This window comes from Gorilla gorilla, chromosome 2, assembly GCF_029281585.2.
Source record: "Gorilla gorilla gorilla isolate KB3781 chromosome 2, NHGRI_mGorGor1-v2.1_pri, whole genome shotgun sequence".
NCBI classification, from domain to species: Eukaryota; Metazoa; Chordata; class Mammalia; order Primates; family Hominidae; genus Gorilla; species Gorilla gorilla.
The window spans coordinates 161,036,633-161,051,812 of NC_086017.1; the positions used below are offsets into that span (position 1 = coordinate 161,036,633).

The following is a 15,180-nucleotide window of genomic DNA, read 5'->3' on the forward strand; positions in this document are numbered from 1 at the left end:
TCAATAAAAACAACAACAAAAACCTTGGGAAAGCCTTCATACTTGCTACATTTTTGAAAACATGCTTCTATTTTTCGGAGATCACACTTATGCCTACAGAATTTCTTCCCATTTTAGTGGTTTCCTAAGGTTTCTATTTTAGGAGTTTTATTATTATGTTAGCAGAGAACAGCTTTTGATATTGATATAATTTTGTACTGCATTTATAGAAACAAGTGCATTTTGGATGTGTGAAAGACATATTTCTCCTAAGTTGCTTGGTACAGTTTTAAAAGCCTAATGGCTAGATTTAGTTAAACATGGTGGACTGTTATAAATCCATTCATGTATATAGATGATTCTTAATAATTTGAGAGTGAGAAAGCCTCTTGAAAGATTATTACTTTGTCTCTTCTCTCCAGAAAAGTTTATATGTAGACAACCGCAGATTTAAGGACCCCCTGGAGACCTGATGGGGAATTGGGATAGTACAGGGGTCCCCAAGCCCCCAGCCGTGGTCCTGTACCTGTTAGGAAACGGGCCGCATGGCAGGAGGTGAGCGGTGGGCCGGCAAGCATTACTGCCTGAGCTCTGCCTCCTGTCAGATCAGTGGTGCATTAGATTCTCGTAGGAGCGTGAACCCTATTGTGAACTGTGCATGCAAGGGACCTAGGTTGCACGCTTCTTACGAGAATCTAACTAATGCCTGATGATCTGAGGTGGAACAGTTTCATTCTGAAACTATTCCCCTGGTGGAAAAGTTGTCTTCCACAAAAGTAGTGCCTGGTACCAAAAAGGTTGGGGACCCCTGGGATATGACATGTATATGTGTAAGTATAAGACACTATATAAGATCTTGAAGAAAAATATAAATAGATTAATATAAATACTCTAAGCAAGGAGCAATTAATATAGGTACATGTGGCATAGGGGTACAGGACAGGGCAAGCTTCATGGAGATGATGGAATTTGAAGTACTGATAGGCATTCAGAAGACAAAGCCAGTTCTACACAGGGTCAAGAAAGCAACTGACCTGTTTGGCTACCCATGAGTACTGAAATTTCCTTAAAGATAATGACTTTCTGATTGATCCTCAAGTTCCACATTGTGCCTAGTATGGATACAGTTATCTTACTCATTATGTAAGCTCAGCAAACTACTTGCTGAATTCAGCCACAGTTTTTACTCGTTGTGGTTTCTGAGACCACTTTTCTCTGTGTTCTAACATGTTGCATGTTTGCCTTCACACATATTTTTATTCAGGGAAAAAGTTAAATTATGTAATTTCAATGACTATGTGCTTTGGTTGGCTTTAAAAAGAAATTTAAAACTTAAGTTTTGTATTAGCAGGAAACAGCTTTTGATATTGGTCTAATTTTATATTTCTTAAATTGTGTCTTTGGCAACAGTTACTTTTTGGGTGTGGAAAGAAACATTTCTCCTCAGTTCCTTGGTTAGCTTTTAGGGAAAAGTTAAAATGGTCATGAAAGCATCAGATAAACTAATAGTAACCCAACTGAGTATACTTTTGTTTAAATAAAAGCCAAGTGAAGTCTGTACTGCCATGGTAATATAATGCAGAAATAATAAGTTAATATATGTAACAAATAGTCAAGGTTTATAGACTACATTCTTAAGAGATTATTTTTTTCCTTCCTTTGGAAAGTAGTGATATCTAAGGGGAAGAGGGTGTGGGGGACTGGTATTTTCTCAACATTCATAGTTGGATAACAAAATCCACCTAAAAATAAAACATGTACTCATATGCAAAAATGCTAAACTTACTTTTTTGATTATTGACCTTTCTTTGCACAACTCTAAAACATACTTGTCACAGTTTTGTTGACTGATGATTTCTTGCAATTCTTACAGTAGAGCAGTAAGTCCTGTGCCAACAAACAATTTATATTATTTTAATTAGTTTTTAAAAGAATCACTTTCTGCCTGATTTTATCTCCTATGTTTATAAAGTTATAATATGAGCTATTAATTTAAGCACATTTAAAAAGTACGTTTAATTGATTCAAGTAATATTTAATACTGGCCTATCCTGTGTCAGGCTATTTCATAGGTGCTATGGAGGCTATAAGATGAACAAAGTATTAATTTCTTGGGGCAGTCATATCTCCTACAGATTTAGTTTTTTTCAGTAATAGGATAATATTATTCTGATTTATCCACACTGTTGTCTCTTTCAGAAATCTAACTTGAATTGGTGGGATAGTATTAGAGAAGTCAAGAATAATGTAGAAGAGAATTTTTCTCTGTGCCAAGTCAACTGACCTGACTGGGGTTGAATATGTAGACCTCATTTCTCTTACCTAGCTTTCAGATCCAGTCTGAATAATTGCACATCGTTTTTACATTTGGGAACTTGACTCTTTGGGCTTTCCCTGGCCCTTTGGAACATGACTCAGGTTTTATTTTTATTGAATTATAGCAGTGTGTTGAATCATTATAATGCTGATAACTATAATGGAACTAATATTAGACTTGGAAATTCTTCTAAAAAATTAATATGCCTGTTTCTTAAAAACACTTAGCACTCAAACACTCTGAGACATACCATTATGGAATGCTCATAAGGTAATGTATTTCAAGAGTTGCTTACTATCATTAGTATCCAGAACTATATATATTCAAAAGTATTTCAAGTATTCAAAACTATGTATATATATGTTTGCCCTCTTAATTTTTATTTTATTCAACCAATATGCAAATAATGTTCTATCTGATCCTTCATTTTTGCTAGTAGTCTAAAGGTCATACAATAAGTAGTTTAGGTCTGGGTTTATTTTTACTTATAACAGAATATTATTTTTAAAGTGAGACGTAATAACATGTTTTGACACTTTCCAGATCTTTCATGTAAGAAAATTCTGCCACACATCCAACTATATTCTTATGGTACAAAGGTTACTATTTTGGAGGCTAGCTTTAGGAAAGATCAAATAGCTAGATAGAACCAGAGTAAGCAACTTCAGCCTGCAGGTATTTTTAAGTTTTTAAAAAGCTTTGTAAAGGAATTTTACAGAATATTTTGGATGATCAAGCTAGTGGTGTGAATTGGTTTTATCTGACTCATTTCTGTGTGTTAGGCATGGTATTAAGCATTTTTAAAATATTATTTTACATATGACAAGAATATTGTCATTCTCATTTCAAAGGTTAGGAAACTGAGGGTTACAAAAGAAGTAATTTGCTCAAGTTCATCCCACTAATTCATGGCAGAGGTAGGAATTGAATGCTCAAGGTCTGGTAACTCCTAAGCCTGATTACAGCAAGTTTCTACCTCTTTAGAGCAAAATAGATTTATGCTTTGGGTCCTTTTAATGTTTTAGCTTGTATCCTCATCTTTTATTTACTTCAATAAGCTTTTATAATCAATTGTAAAACATCTATATGTCTCAAGAGCATACCTGAGATTTATTTCTATGTATGTTCATAATCTAGTCCTAGGTATATAGTATAGACTTGCTGATTTATAGAGTTGAGGGACACTGTGACAAACCACTGTCTTCCTTATAACATGATTTTTTTTTTTGCTTTGCAGGTTTTAAATGCACAGAGAGCAGGATACAAGGCAGCCATAGTTCACAATGTTGATTCTGATGACCTCATTAGCATGGGATCCAACGACAGTAAGTACAGGTATCACTTTTCTTCTCTCCTGTTTGACAGATCATTTGTAACTAAAAATTAACAGGATTTTCCTTCTCTCATTTTCTTTTTAAAAAGCAAAATTTTTTCTCTATCAGATAATCCCTCATTCTTAACTCTCTGGATGATTTTATTCATAGTAGAGATGAAAATGACTTTCTTTTCTGAACAGTTTTTTTTTAAACATACGTGTTTTATTTATTGATAACCAAAATGGGGGAAACAGCTTTAATAGGGATAAACATGCTGAGTTAAGAATGCCATAGAGGGTGTTTTGTAATTTATTTAGAGATTCACAGCATTATTTTAGGGTATGCACATATACTAAGTAGCTGCTATAATCTGCTGGAATTCCAAAGCCACATACTTGTGCTTCCTTATACCACCAGTTGGTTATTAGCCCTTTGTCATACATTGGTATGTTCATAGTTTTTCATTTCAGATGGGAATGTCTTTCTTTACTCTCTACTAATTATTAGCTTGTAGGGAAAAACCAGCCAATTTTAGTGGCATGACTGGCTGTAATAAGACACTGACTTTTAAGCTGTATGCCTCACTTAATGTGGTTTCTATTACTCAGGGAACTATGGGGTTTTATCAAAACCTTTCTAATTGATACTAAGATGATTTACTGTCAACACTCATGATTAGAATTTATTTTATTCTTTTGAGTGCATAACCATAATATATTTTGTTATTAAGTCCTATTGATTCATATTTTCAGGGTAGAGCAAAGTATAGACATAAAGCTATAGACTGATAGAACACACTGGAATGTATTTAGGAGTTTAAATAACTGCATCCTGAAAAGTAAATATTTTATATTCCTTAACCAAAAAGTCTTCTTTTAGCCTATGACAGTGTTTTCTGTTGTTTTTGTTTTTGCCCTTCTTCTTTTTTTTTTTTTTTTTTTGAGATGGAGTTTCACTCTTGTTACCCGGGCTGGAGTGCAGTGGTGCGATCTTGGCTCACCGCAACCTCTGCCTCCTGGGTTCAAGCGATTCTCCTGCCTCAGCCTCCTGAGTAGCTGGGATGACAGGCACCTGCCACCATGCCTGGCTAATTTTGTATTTTAAGTAGAGATGGAGTTTCTCTATGTTGGTCAGGCTGGTCTTGAACTCCCGACCTCAGGTGATCCGCCTGCCTCAGCCTCCCAAAGTGCTGGGATTACATTCGTGGGCCACCATGCCTGGGCATTTTTGTCATTCTTAACCCTAATAGAGTGAGGCAAAATTATAATATGTAAAAAGTAAAATTTATTAATACATTTCTTAGTTAATTTCTTTATATTTTAAATTATTATTTTAACCTCCTAGCTAATTAAATCTTCATGACTGTAGAATCCATTAAGTACCCATAAGAAGTTTTAGCATTTCAGGAGTAGTTTGACAGCTACTACATGGGAATTACAGGACTTACTTAGGTGAGTTTACTTATCAAATAAACTGGTAATGTTAGTACTGCCAATTTGACACATTTTACTTCTCCTTTAACTATTTCCCTCTTAAAAAAAATTATCCCAGTTGATACATCCCATGGTCAGTAACTTTTGTGATCTGTATACATTTATTGGCAAAATGGAAAGCATGCATAGTCTGGAAATGGATAGGCCTGAATTCGAAATGAATTCCTACTTGTATCAGTTGTATAACTTTGAGCAAGTTACTTACTCTTTGTGTGTTTTGCTAAAGGCCCAAGCCCAGGATTTAGCAAACCTTCAGGACCTTCTCAAGGGCTGAATATGTTTTGGATTGAACAAATTGATTATTATTTGTAAACTATTTACTCTTTTGACACGTTTTCAGTAAAAATTTTGCAGGCTGAAATTGTCAGTTCCCTTTATCACTTATTTTTTCTTTGTAATACTGTAAAACCTTTTTGTGATAATCATGTCAGCTCCTAAAGAAAATATGTTCAATATTAAAAGTAGCACACAACCATATAAGCCTGCTGTTGCCATGGAAATGTTTCAACTGAGTTGTTATTCAAAGACTGCTCAGAATTTTGGTTCTTGACTTTGTTGCTTAGATTATTTTCTATGATATTTTGCTCCATCTTTGCGCATGTGTTTAAACGTTTTATATATACAGAGACAAATGTTGTAAAGATCTTTACCATTTTCATCTTTGCTATTACTTGGTAGAGGTAAGAAAAGCATAGATTTATCAGAAGAGGCTTGTATCTGTCCCTCTTTTCAAGGCCTTTCCTAGGAATACTGGTATCTTATACCAAGTAGAGATACGAACGCCTGGAAACAAAAGGAAATTGTAAAAGCCCCTTCCTGTTGACACTTCACGTAAGGAATATACCAATTTTTATTTCAGCCAGGAACAGAATGGATTAATTCAGTGAGCCAATAACATTCTTTATCTTTAGGAGACAGCAGAAAGTGGTAGGAAGGACACCAACTTCAGAACCAGGAAATATGTGTTTATTCTAAGCCAGGCTGGTTGTTATGTGAACCAGGTACCTGCGCCCTCAGGAAAGTTACTTAATCTTTATAAGCACATTATTTTCATCTATAATAGTGTGAATAATTTTAATAATTTTTTGACCTGACAAATTTGTGAAAACCTTATGAGAGAAGGTGTATGAGAAAACCCATGCAATGGCAGAGTGAGAGGAGCCTAGATAAGGAGTCAGAAGCCTCCAGTTTGAGTCCAGACTGTGCAAATATCTAACTGTATAACCAGGTCAAGTTGTTAATATCTCTGGGTCATTTTTTTCTCTTTTTTTTCTTTGATTTCTTTCTTCAACAAATGCATTTTGACAGCCTACTCTGCACTGTTTTAGGCACTGTGACTATAGCAAGTAATGATGCAGTCAGAGGCTCTGCCTTCATATCTTTCATTGAGGTAGTAGAGTGCAGTACTTAAGAGAGTACTTTCCGGGTACTGCTTGTCAGGGTTTGAATCCCAGCTTTACCACCTAGTAGCTGTATGACCTTGGGTATATTACCTAATATCTATATGCTTCAGTTTTTCTGATCTGTGAAATTAGGATAATAATAGTACCTAAGTTATTTAGTTGCTATGAAGATTGAATGAATTAAGGCCTGTTAAGCGTCTAGAAGACTTCCTGGTTCTTAGCAATCATTTAATGATTGTTCAGCTATTATTATTGTGATTATTATCATTTTATTGCATTCTAGAGTAGGAGAGAAGAAATGAACACATAATCAAATAGATGTGCTATAATGTCAAGTAGTGATAAATGCTATGAAGAAAAATATCAGCATAAGGGGATATAGAATGACAGAGATGAAAGGAAGGCAGCTATTTTAGATAGGGTGGTCAGAGAAAGCTTCTGTGAGGCATTGAAATTTGAGCACAGATCTAAAGTTAGAGGCTGAGTCATGCAGATTTCTGAAGGAGGGTATTCCAAGGAGACGGAACAACAAGTACAACAACTCAAAGATAAAGCATGCTTGGTGTTTCCAAAGTGTGGCATAAAGCCACAATGGCTGGAGTAGTGAACAAGGGAGGGAGTGGGGGGATAAGGTTAGAGAAGGAGCCAGGGGTCAAATATGATGGGCCTTGTCAGCCATGTTATGGACTTTGGAATTTATTCTAAATAAGTTTTAGGCTGGGCGCAGTGGCTCAGGCCCGTAATCCTAGCACTTTGGGAGGCCAAGGCGGGAGGATTGCCTGAGCTTAGGAGTTCAAGACCAACCTTGGCAACATTGTGAAACCCCATCTCTACTAAATATATAAAAAATTAGCCAGGTGTGGTGGCGTGCATGCCTGTAGTCCCAGCTACTCAAGAGGCTGAACCACAAGAATCACTTGAACCTGGGAGGCGGAGGGTGCAGTGAGCCAAGATCGTGCCACTGCACTCCAGCCTGGGCGACAGAGCAAGACTCCGTCTCCAAATGATTGAATGAATGAATGAATAAATAAAAAAATAAGTTTTAAACAGCTGTGTAAGGTAATATGACATATTTCATAAAAGGAGCACTTTGCTGTTCTTTGGAGAGAACACTGAAGGTGAAAGGTGAGCAAAAGTGCCAACAGAGAGAAATTTAGAAAGCTGCTGCAGCAGCCAGGCAAGAGTAATGGTGGTTTGGAGTATTAGTAGTTAAAGTCATGAGAAGTGGTAGGAATATGGCTATATTTTGAAGCTGACAGGATTTGGTATAGGGAGTAAGGGAAAGGGAGGAGTCAAGGATGATTCCAAGATGTTTAGTCTGAGAAACTAAGTGAATGGCTATGCTGTTTACAGAGATGAGAAATAGAGTTGATCGACTGAGAGAAAAGAGACATTCAGAGTTCAGTTGAGAAACTTTGTTTGAAACATGTATTAGGCAATCAAATGGAGATATTGAATGGACAATTGGTTATACGAATCTGGAGAGTTTGGGGCTGGATCATTCAAATTGTAATCTATCTTTGTTTGTCAATATATACTTCACAGAGTTGTTTTACAGATCAAAATAGAGTGTTTTAAAAGTATTTTGTGAAGTAAAACATATTTAGTTTTGTTTTCAGTAGATAATGTTGCCATTTTCAAGATGGCTACTCATATTTGCTTACAATATTTTCTCCCTTTTTCTTAATCATTTTATTAAAGTAAGGAGCTCTCTACATCTCTTTAGATGTCATAATTCAAAGAAGCTAGGTTACTTCCAATATTATTAGCCTGTAGTTACAAACCAAAAGTTATTCTTTGAGTTTGTCATAGTATCTTCATGAAAGAAGAAAGCATCATACACAGGGTATATAATTCCAAGTTTTAAATATCAAATAAAATAAGCTTTAAACTCATATGTGGTAGAGAAAACATCTTAGCAAGATAGAAAATATCTCCCAAATATGAAAAAATAATATATAGTCCTATAACAATACCTCTGCATCTATTAAAAAAAATGCAATAATGCCTGTAGCCCCAGCTACTTGGGAGGCTGAGACAGGAGGGGCACTTGAGCCCAGGAGTTACAGGCTGTAGTACACAATGGTGGCATCTGTGAATAGCCACTGCACTGCATCCTGAGCAACATAGCAAGACCCTGTCTCTAAAAAAAAATAAAAATAAAAATAAATGATGAGGTAGATCTGTATTTATTGACATAACAGGATATCTGAGCTGTATCATTATGTAGGAAAAAAGCTTACACTTTAAAAATTATATGATCCCATTGATATAAAAAATAAAATTTTATTGATCACGTTGATATAAAAATAGTGATTAAATATTTCTTGACTAATATTTTTTGTTTCTGCCCTCTTTGGGGCTTACATGTTTTTTTCTGGTGTGTATGTGCACGTGTGTGTGCGTGTGTGTGTGTGAGAGAGAGAGAGAATGTTTGAGAGTTGAACGTTTATATTTGCATAAAACAATCTAGAAGTGAAAAAAACTTACTCTATCAAGGATGTCAAGATTTTAAACCTTGTCTTTATAAGGATGAAAACAATAACAGCAAAATAGATCAGTAATTTATGAGTTTAGGGGGGAGGGGTTGACTGTATGAGGGAATTTTGGTGGGTGATGGAACATTCTATATCCTAACTGTAGTTGTGGTTATAATTGTATGTATTTGTCACAACTTACAGAACTGCTTATTACTTTAAATAAAACATTTGTCCTTGGATGGGAAGGATTATGGTTTTGTTTTGTTTTCTTTTTCTTTACTTGCCTCCCCCCCTTTTAAATGCATAATGAATATGCATTGTTTTTAAAATGCAGAACAAAGTTATTTTGAAAACTATAAAAAGGAAACAAATGGGCCTTCTCTAAAGCCAAATGTGTTAAACTAACTCACAGCTAATAATGAGGCTGCTTTTTCTATTAGCAACATTAAGAGGATTGTTTTTCTTTCTATTCCTGAGTAATGGGTAATTTTTACGAAATTCTTTTTGGGTGGCATTTGATTTTGGTTTTGAATATGGATAGAAGAGTCAAATATCTTAAGATACCAATCAAACACAAAACTTTGCCATGAGCACCAGGCTTACAAGGAAATAGAAACCAGCTTTCCTACCCTATTCCCTTTCTCAACCCCTGTCAGCCTTTCAGTCTGGAAAGCCAGAGATGTGTGGTATTACTTTTTAGATTGTTGTGAAGTTGTCTTTTCTTATATTCTCTGGCTTATACGTCTCCTGGAAATGGGTATGTAAAAGAAGCTTTTTCTCTTTTTCATTTAGGAATTAAGTTATGTGTGGGAAGAAAACCTAAAATTTCTTCTTCATCTTTCTTCTCTAATAAGTTATGTCTAGAGAGGAAGAAGTCAAATGGAAATATTAAAAATAAAAATTACATCTCAATCTTATAGACTATTGAGAGAATTCAGGTAATGTGTATATGCAAAATGTTAGCTTTGTTACTGTAAATGTTATGTTTCTCAACCATTTTGATGATGAATAAAATCTGCAATCTGGAAAATCAAGCAATAGACAATTAAAGTTGATTGTAATTGTTTCCAGTTGCATTTGCTGCTATTATGAAGAAAGTTAAGTTGATTATACACTAAGTATGGGCTTTTAAGAATAATTTCATTATTCTTTTATACAGTTGAGGTACTAAAGAAAATTGACATTCCATCTGTCTTTATTGGTGAATCATCAGCTAACTCTCTGAAAGATGAATTCACATATGAAAAAGGGTAAGTAATGGATATAAAAAATCATGTTGCTTAAAATTCTTTATATTAAGGTAGAATTATATAATATTGTAATCAAGATTATGTTTCAGAATGAACTCTGTAGTGCTAAATTATCCCTTTTTAAATCATTATGCTTTTAAGACGTAGTATTTTAAAGTATTTTACTACTTTTTCTTTGTATGATTATGTTGAAAATATATTCATGCTAGTGAGAGTAAGTCACCCTTGTTGCTAAAAAGATAACTTTTCATTATGAAGTTTAATCAAACTACTGGTATTTTAAAACAATGCAATTTATGTTTATATGACATTTTCTATTAAGAAATGTTTGTGTATTACTAAAAAGATATTTTATATATTATAAACACAGAATCCAAAACATTGTGTTAAGTGACTAACATTTACAAAGGCAAAAAGTCAGTTTTCAAGTTTTAGAAGCTTGATTTGAATGAGAACTTTTATATGAAACTCTTCTCCCCTACCCCCACAAAATAATCTCATTACAAAGATAACATACAGACTGAAATTAACTTAAGGCACAGCTGTCTCAGCTAACATAGAAAACAGAGAGAAAATGGTACAATGAACACTTCAGAACTTCTTCCATGACACAGATCCCCAAAATGTAGTTGACCAGAACAGACTTTGGTCTAAGAGGAGCAACAACAAAAATAATAATAAAAGCAGCTAATATTTATTGAGCATTTAACAAAGCTGGGCACTCATGAAAGCAAGACTTCTACATTTTGTTATCCATTTAATCCTCACAACAACCCTCTAGTGGTTGTTATTATTATCACTTATTATCTACATTTGCCAGAAGAGGTAACTGGCACAATGAAATCCAATTCTAATTATTTAGGGGGAAAAGAAATCCACGAATATTTCTGTTTGAAAATGCATAAAAAGAAGAGGGCAAGGTTTTCTGTTTACTGTTATTGTTAGTTCCCCACTACAGTGTTGATATTTAAAATACTGTTCACATATTATATGCTCAGAACATTTTTTTTAAGTTAAGGAATGTAATTTTGGAAGTTGTATCAAAAAACAGTTATGCAAAGTAGTGTTTTGTCAGCCGTGTTTGCTTGGTTAAAAGAGAGGAGAATTAGTACTTGCTTTTACCTCGATATTGCTCCCTTGTTTAGAATACTTGTATATATTTTAATATGTATTTTAAAGAGTATTTTTTGTTTTTAATTATAAAACCATACTTTTTAAAATTAAGAAGTAATATATAGATACTAGCAAAATATGGAAAAATTGAAATATAAAATATTTAAAGTGAAAGTCTCTATATGACACTATTGTTTACCAACTACTGTTTTTTAAAAAGCCCTTTGTTTTTCCCCATATTTGATTATTCACCTTAATTAGTGATCACATGCTCATAAAATGGAACCATACGGTGCCTAATAATTTGTAACTTGCTTTATTTACTTAATGTTTTGACCCTTTCCAGGCGAATACAAGTTTACAAACTCTCTTATCACACCTCTTGGCTACAGATATATTGTGGCATTGAAAAATGTTTGAATTTTAAAAAGTTAAATAACATTCCAAATAGAATTTGAGGCAACACCCCATAATCAAACAAATTAATGTATCTGCAGTAAATATATGGCTATTTTTTCATGTCAGTTAACTTCAAGTTGACTGTCAAATGAATTGCAAACGTTATTTTTTAAAGCTTTTTAGGTTTTAGAATTGGTCATAAGGAATTGTAGACCTGTACATAAAGATCTACTCTGTCTGTCTGTCTGTCTGTCTGTCTGTCTGTCTATCTATCTATCTATCTCTCTATCTATCTATCTATCTATCTATCTATCTTATCTACCTACCTACCTACCTATACCTATCATCTATCTATTTATCTGTCTGTCTATTTAGTATCTATCTACCACCTACTTTACCCTCAAGCCCCCTCTCTTTCTTTCAGTGGGCAGAACTAGGAAATATATATGGCTTTTAAAGATACAATAAATCATGAGTGTATACTGTTGCTTCCAATTTAAATTCAAAGGTCTAGAATTTTTACTTTATTGATCTTAAATGGGTATTTTATTTTTCTATGCTGAAAGACACCAACATAATAATATATTGTCTTTTCTAAATGTAAAGTATGTACACAACAGACTCAGAAGAAGAATATCAATGCTATTACCAACATTTTTTAAAAAACAGTTCTTTCTCTGCTTAGAGTGTGTCATAATAGATAAGATAAAGCTAAATTATTATCATTATTATTATTATTTTTGAGACAGGCTGTTACTCTGTTGCCCAGGCTGGAGTGCAGTGGCATGATCTCAACTCACTGCAACCTCTGCCTCCTGATCTCAAGCGATCCTCCTACCTCAGCCTCCCCAGCAGCTGGGGGCTACAGGCAAATTCTTTTTTTAAAAGATAAGTGAAATATTCTGTGTGCTGATGTTATAAATTGAAAACACAGGTTTATTTGATTCATTTGCTTTCAGAGTTTGGAGATTGCTCCCCTTACCCCCAACTGTGATTTTAAAAATTATATATAAACTTTAAGTCAAAATCAGTGAAACAATGTATATTCAAAGAAGTTCAGATTCTAAGTATCATCCATCTTGTCCATCTTGTTCCCCTCCTTACCTTGTAAGTAACAATTAAAAAAAGATTTTAATTTATTCTTTAGTTCATTAAATTTAAAAATATGTAGGAAAATATATATCTCCTCTCCCCTATCTTCTACCCTTAGTGCATAAACAATATTCCCCATCCTGCTTTTGACTTAATCATTTATCCTTGAGTAGATAGAGATATTCTTCATTCTTTTGTACAGCTGCATAGAACTCTTATTTTGTGGATGTTCCAGTTTAATCAGCCAGTCCCCTGTTGATCAGCATTTGAATCGGTTACGTTATTTTGTAATTATAAATACTGCTGTAATGCATAACCTTATGCCTAAGTGTTTTCATGTTTTTGCCAGTATACTTTTGGAATATATTTCTAGAAGTGGGATTGCTAGTTCAGAGGTTTAATGTATATGTATTTTTGCTAGATATTGTCAATTCCCATCCGTAAGGGTCATGCCAACAGTTTATGAGGGTGTCTCTTTTATTGTACCCTCACCAACAAAGTTGTTGTCAGATTTTCTTATTTTTACTAATCAGATAGGTGAGAAATGGTATTCTATTATAGTTTTCATGTGTATTTCTCTTATTACAAGCAATTTAAGCATTTTTTTCTTATGCTTAAGCGCTACTTATATTTTATTTTTTATGAGCTGTTTACCTCTAGGCCAGTTTTTCATATTAGATTATTGGTCATTTTCTTCCCTATTTTTAGAAGTTCTATATTTTATTAGTTATGTTGGTCCTTTATTTTTTAATATTATAATTTTTTTTGTATTTTGAAATTTTTATTTCACTATGATGTTGGGTTTTTTTTAATGTAAACAAAAATCAAATATCTCTTCCCTTGGGCTGTTGGTCTTGAGTCTTAATAAAGTTTTCCCTACTCCTGTGTTATAGAGGAATTCACCCACATTTATACTTGTATGGTTTTGTTTTTAACATTAAATCTTTGGTTCATTTGTAATTTATCCTATATATGGCTTGAAGAATGGATCCAATCATATCTTTTTCCAAATAGCCATCAGTTATTCCAATGGGTTTTTTTTTTGTCCTTCCCAATGAAATTTTTAAAACAATTTTATTAAGATACATCTCACATACCGTAAGGTTTACCCATTTAAGGTGTAAAATTCAGTGATTTGAGTATATTTATAGAATTCTGCAATCATCATCACATTCTAATTTTAGAACTTTTACAATATTCCAGGTAGAAACCCCATACACATTTGCAGTCACTTCCTGTTCCCCAGTCCTTCTTCGTCCACTCCAGCCCCAGGCAATCACTAATCTACTTTCTGTCTTTATGGATTTGTCTATTCTGGTTATTTCACATAAATGGAATCATATAATATTTTATGATTTTTTTTCATTTAGTGTAATGTTTTCAAGGTTCATCATATTGTAACATGTATTGGTACTTTATTCTTTCTATTGCTGAATAGCTTTCCATTGTATGGATATACCACGTTTTGTTTATCTATTCATCAGTTGTTGGATGGACATTTAGCTTATTTCCACAACTTGGCTATTATGAATAATGCTTTTTTCACTATTTGTGTACAAATTTTTACATGTGCGTATGTTTTTATTTCTCTTTGGTATATACCTAGAATGGAATTGTTGCATTATGTGGTAACTCTATGTTTAACACTTTGAGGAACTGCCAGACTTTTTCCCAAAGTGCCTTCACCAATTTATATTCACACCAGCAATGTATGAGGGTTCCAGTTTTTCCTTCCAAAGGAATTTAATAATCAACTGGTCTAGCTTCAGAAAAACCTGATAAGATTTTTATTGAGATTACATTATATTCATAAATTAATTTAGGAAGAATTGACATTTTTAGGATAAGTCTCCTTATTCAAGAGTGTGGTATGTCCTTTCATTTGTTCAATTCTGCTTTTTTTTTTTTTTTTTTTTTTCATTTAGAAAGGGTCTCACTCCAGTTGCACAGGCTGGAGTGCAGTGGTGCCAGCTCACTGCAGCCTTGATCTCCGAGGCTCAGGTGATCCTCCCACTGCAGCCTCCTGAGTAGCCAGGACCACAGGCATGCACCACCTTGCCCAGCTAATTTTTTGTATTTTTAGTAGAGCTGGGGTTTTGCCATGTTGCCAAGGCTGGTCTTGAACTCCTGGACTCAAGCAATCTGCCCGCCTCAGCCCCACAAAGTGTTGGGATTACAGGTGTGAGTGAGCCCAGCCAATTCTGTTTTTATGTATTCAGCTTTGTTTAGTTTTTTTAGTCCAAAATCTATGTGAGATAAACATTTCTTGTTAAATTTATGCCAAGGTATTTTATTGTTTGCTATCATAAGTGGAGTCTCCTCTTTCATTACATCTACT

The 15,180-nt window shown here is 34.0% G+C and overlaps 1 protein-coding gene across 5 annotated transcripts in view; it reads left to right on the plus strand.

The window, feature by feature from the left end:
- Window positions 1-15,180, plus strand: part of RNF13 (ring finger protein 13) — a 214,982-nt gene that overhangs the window by 144,568 nt on the left and 55,234 nt on the right. For 4 of the 5 annotated variants that reach the window (XM_055382967.2, XM_019023616.4, XM_004037836.5 and 1 more), the window contains 2 exons: window positions 3,534-3,621; window positions 10,148-10,238. In XM_055382967.2, coding sequence (XP_055238942.1) covers window positions 3,534-3,621; window positions 10,148-10,238 — 179 coding nt within the window. Of the gene's footprint in view, window positions 1-3,533; window positions 3,632-10,147; window positions 10,239-15,180 lie in introns of all 5 variants that reach the window. The other variant, XM_031009698.3, reaches the window with a different exon arrangement.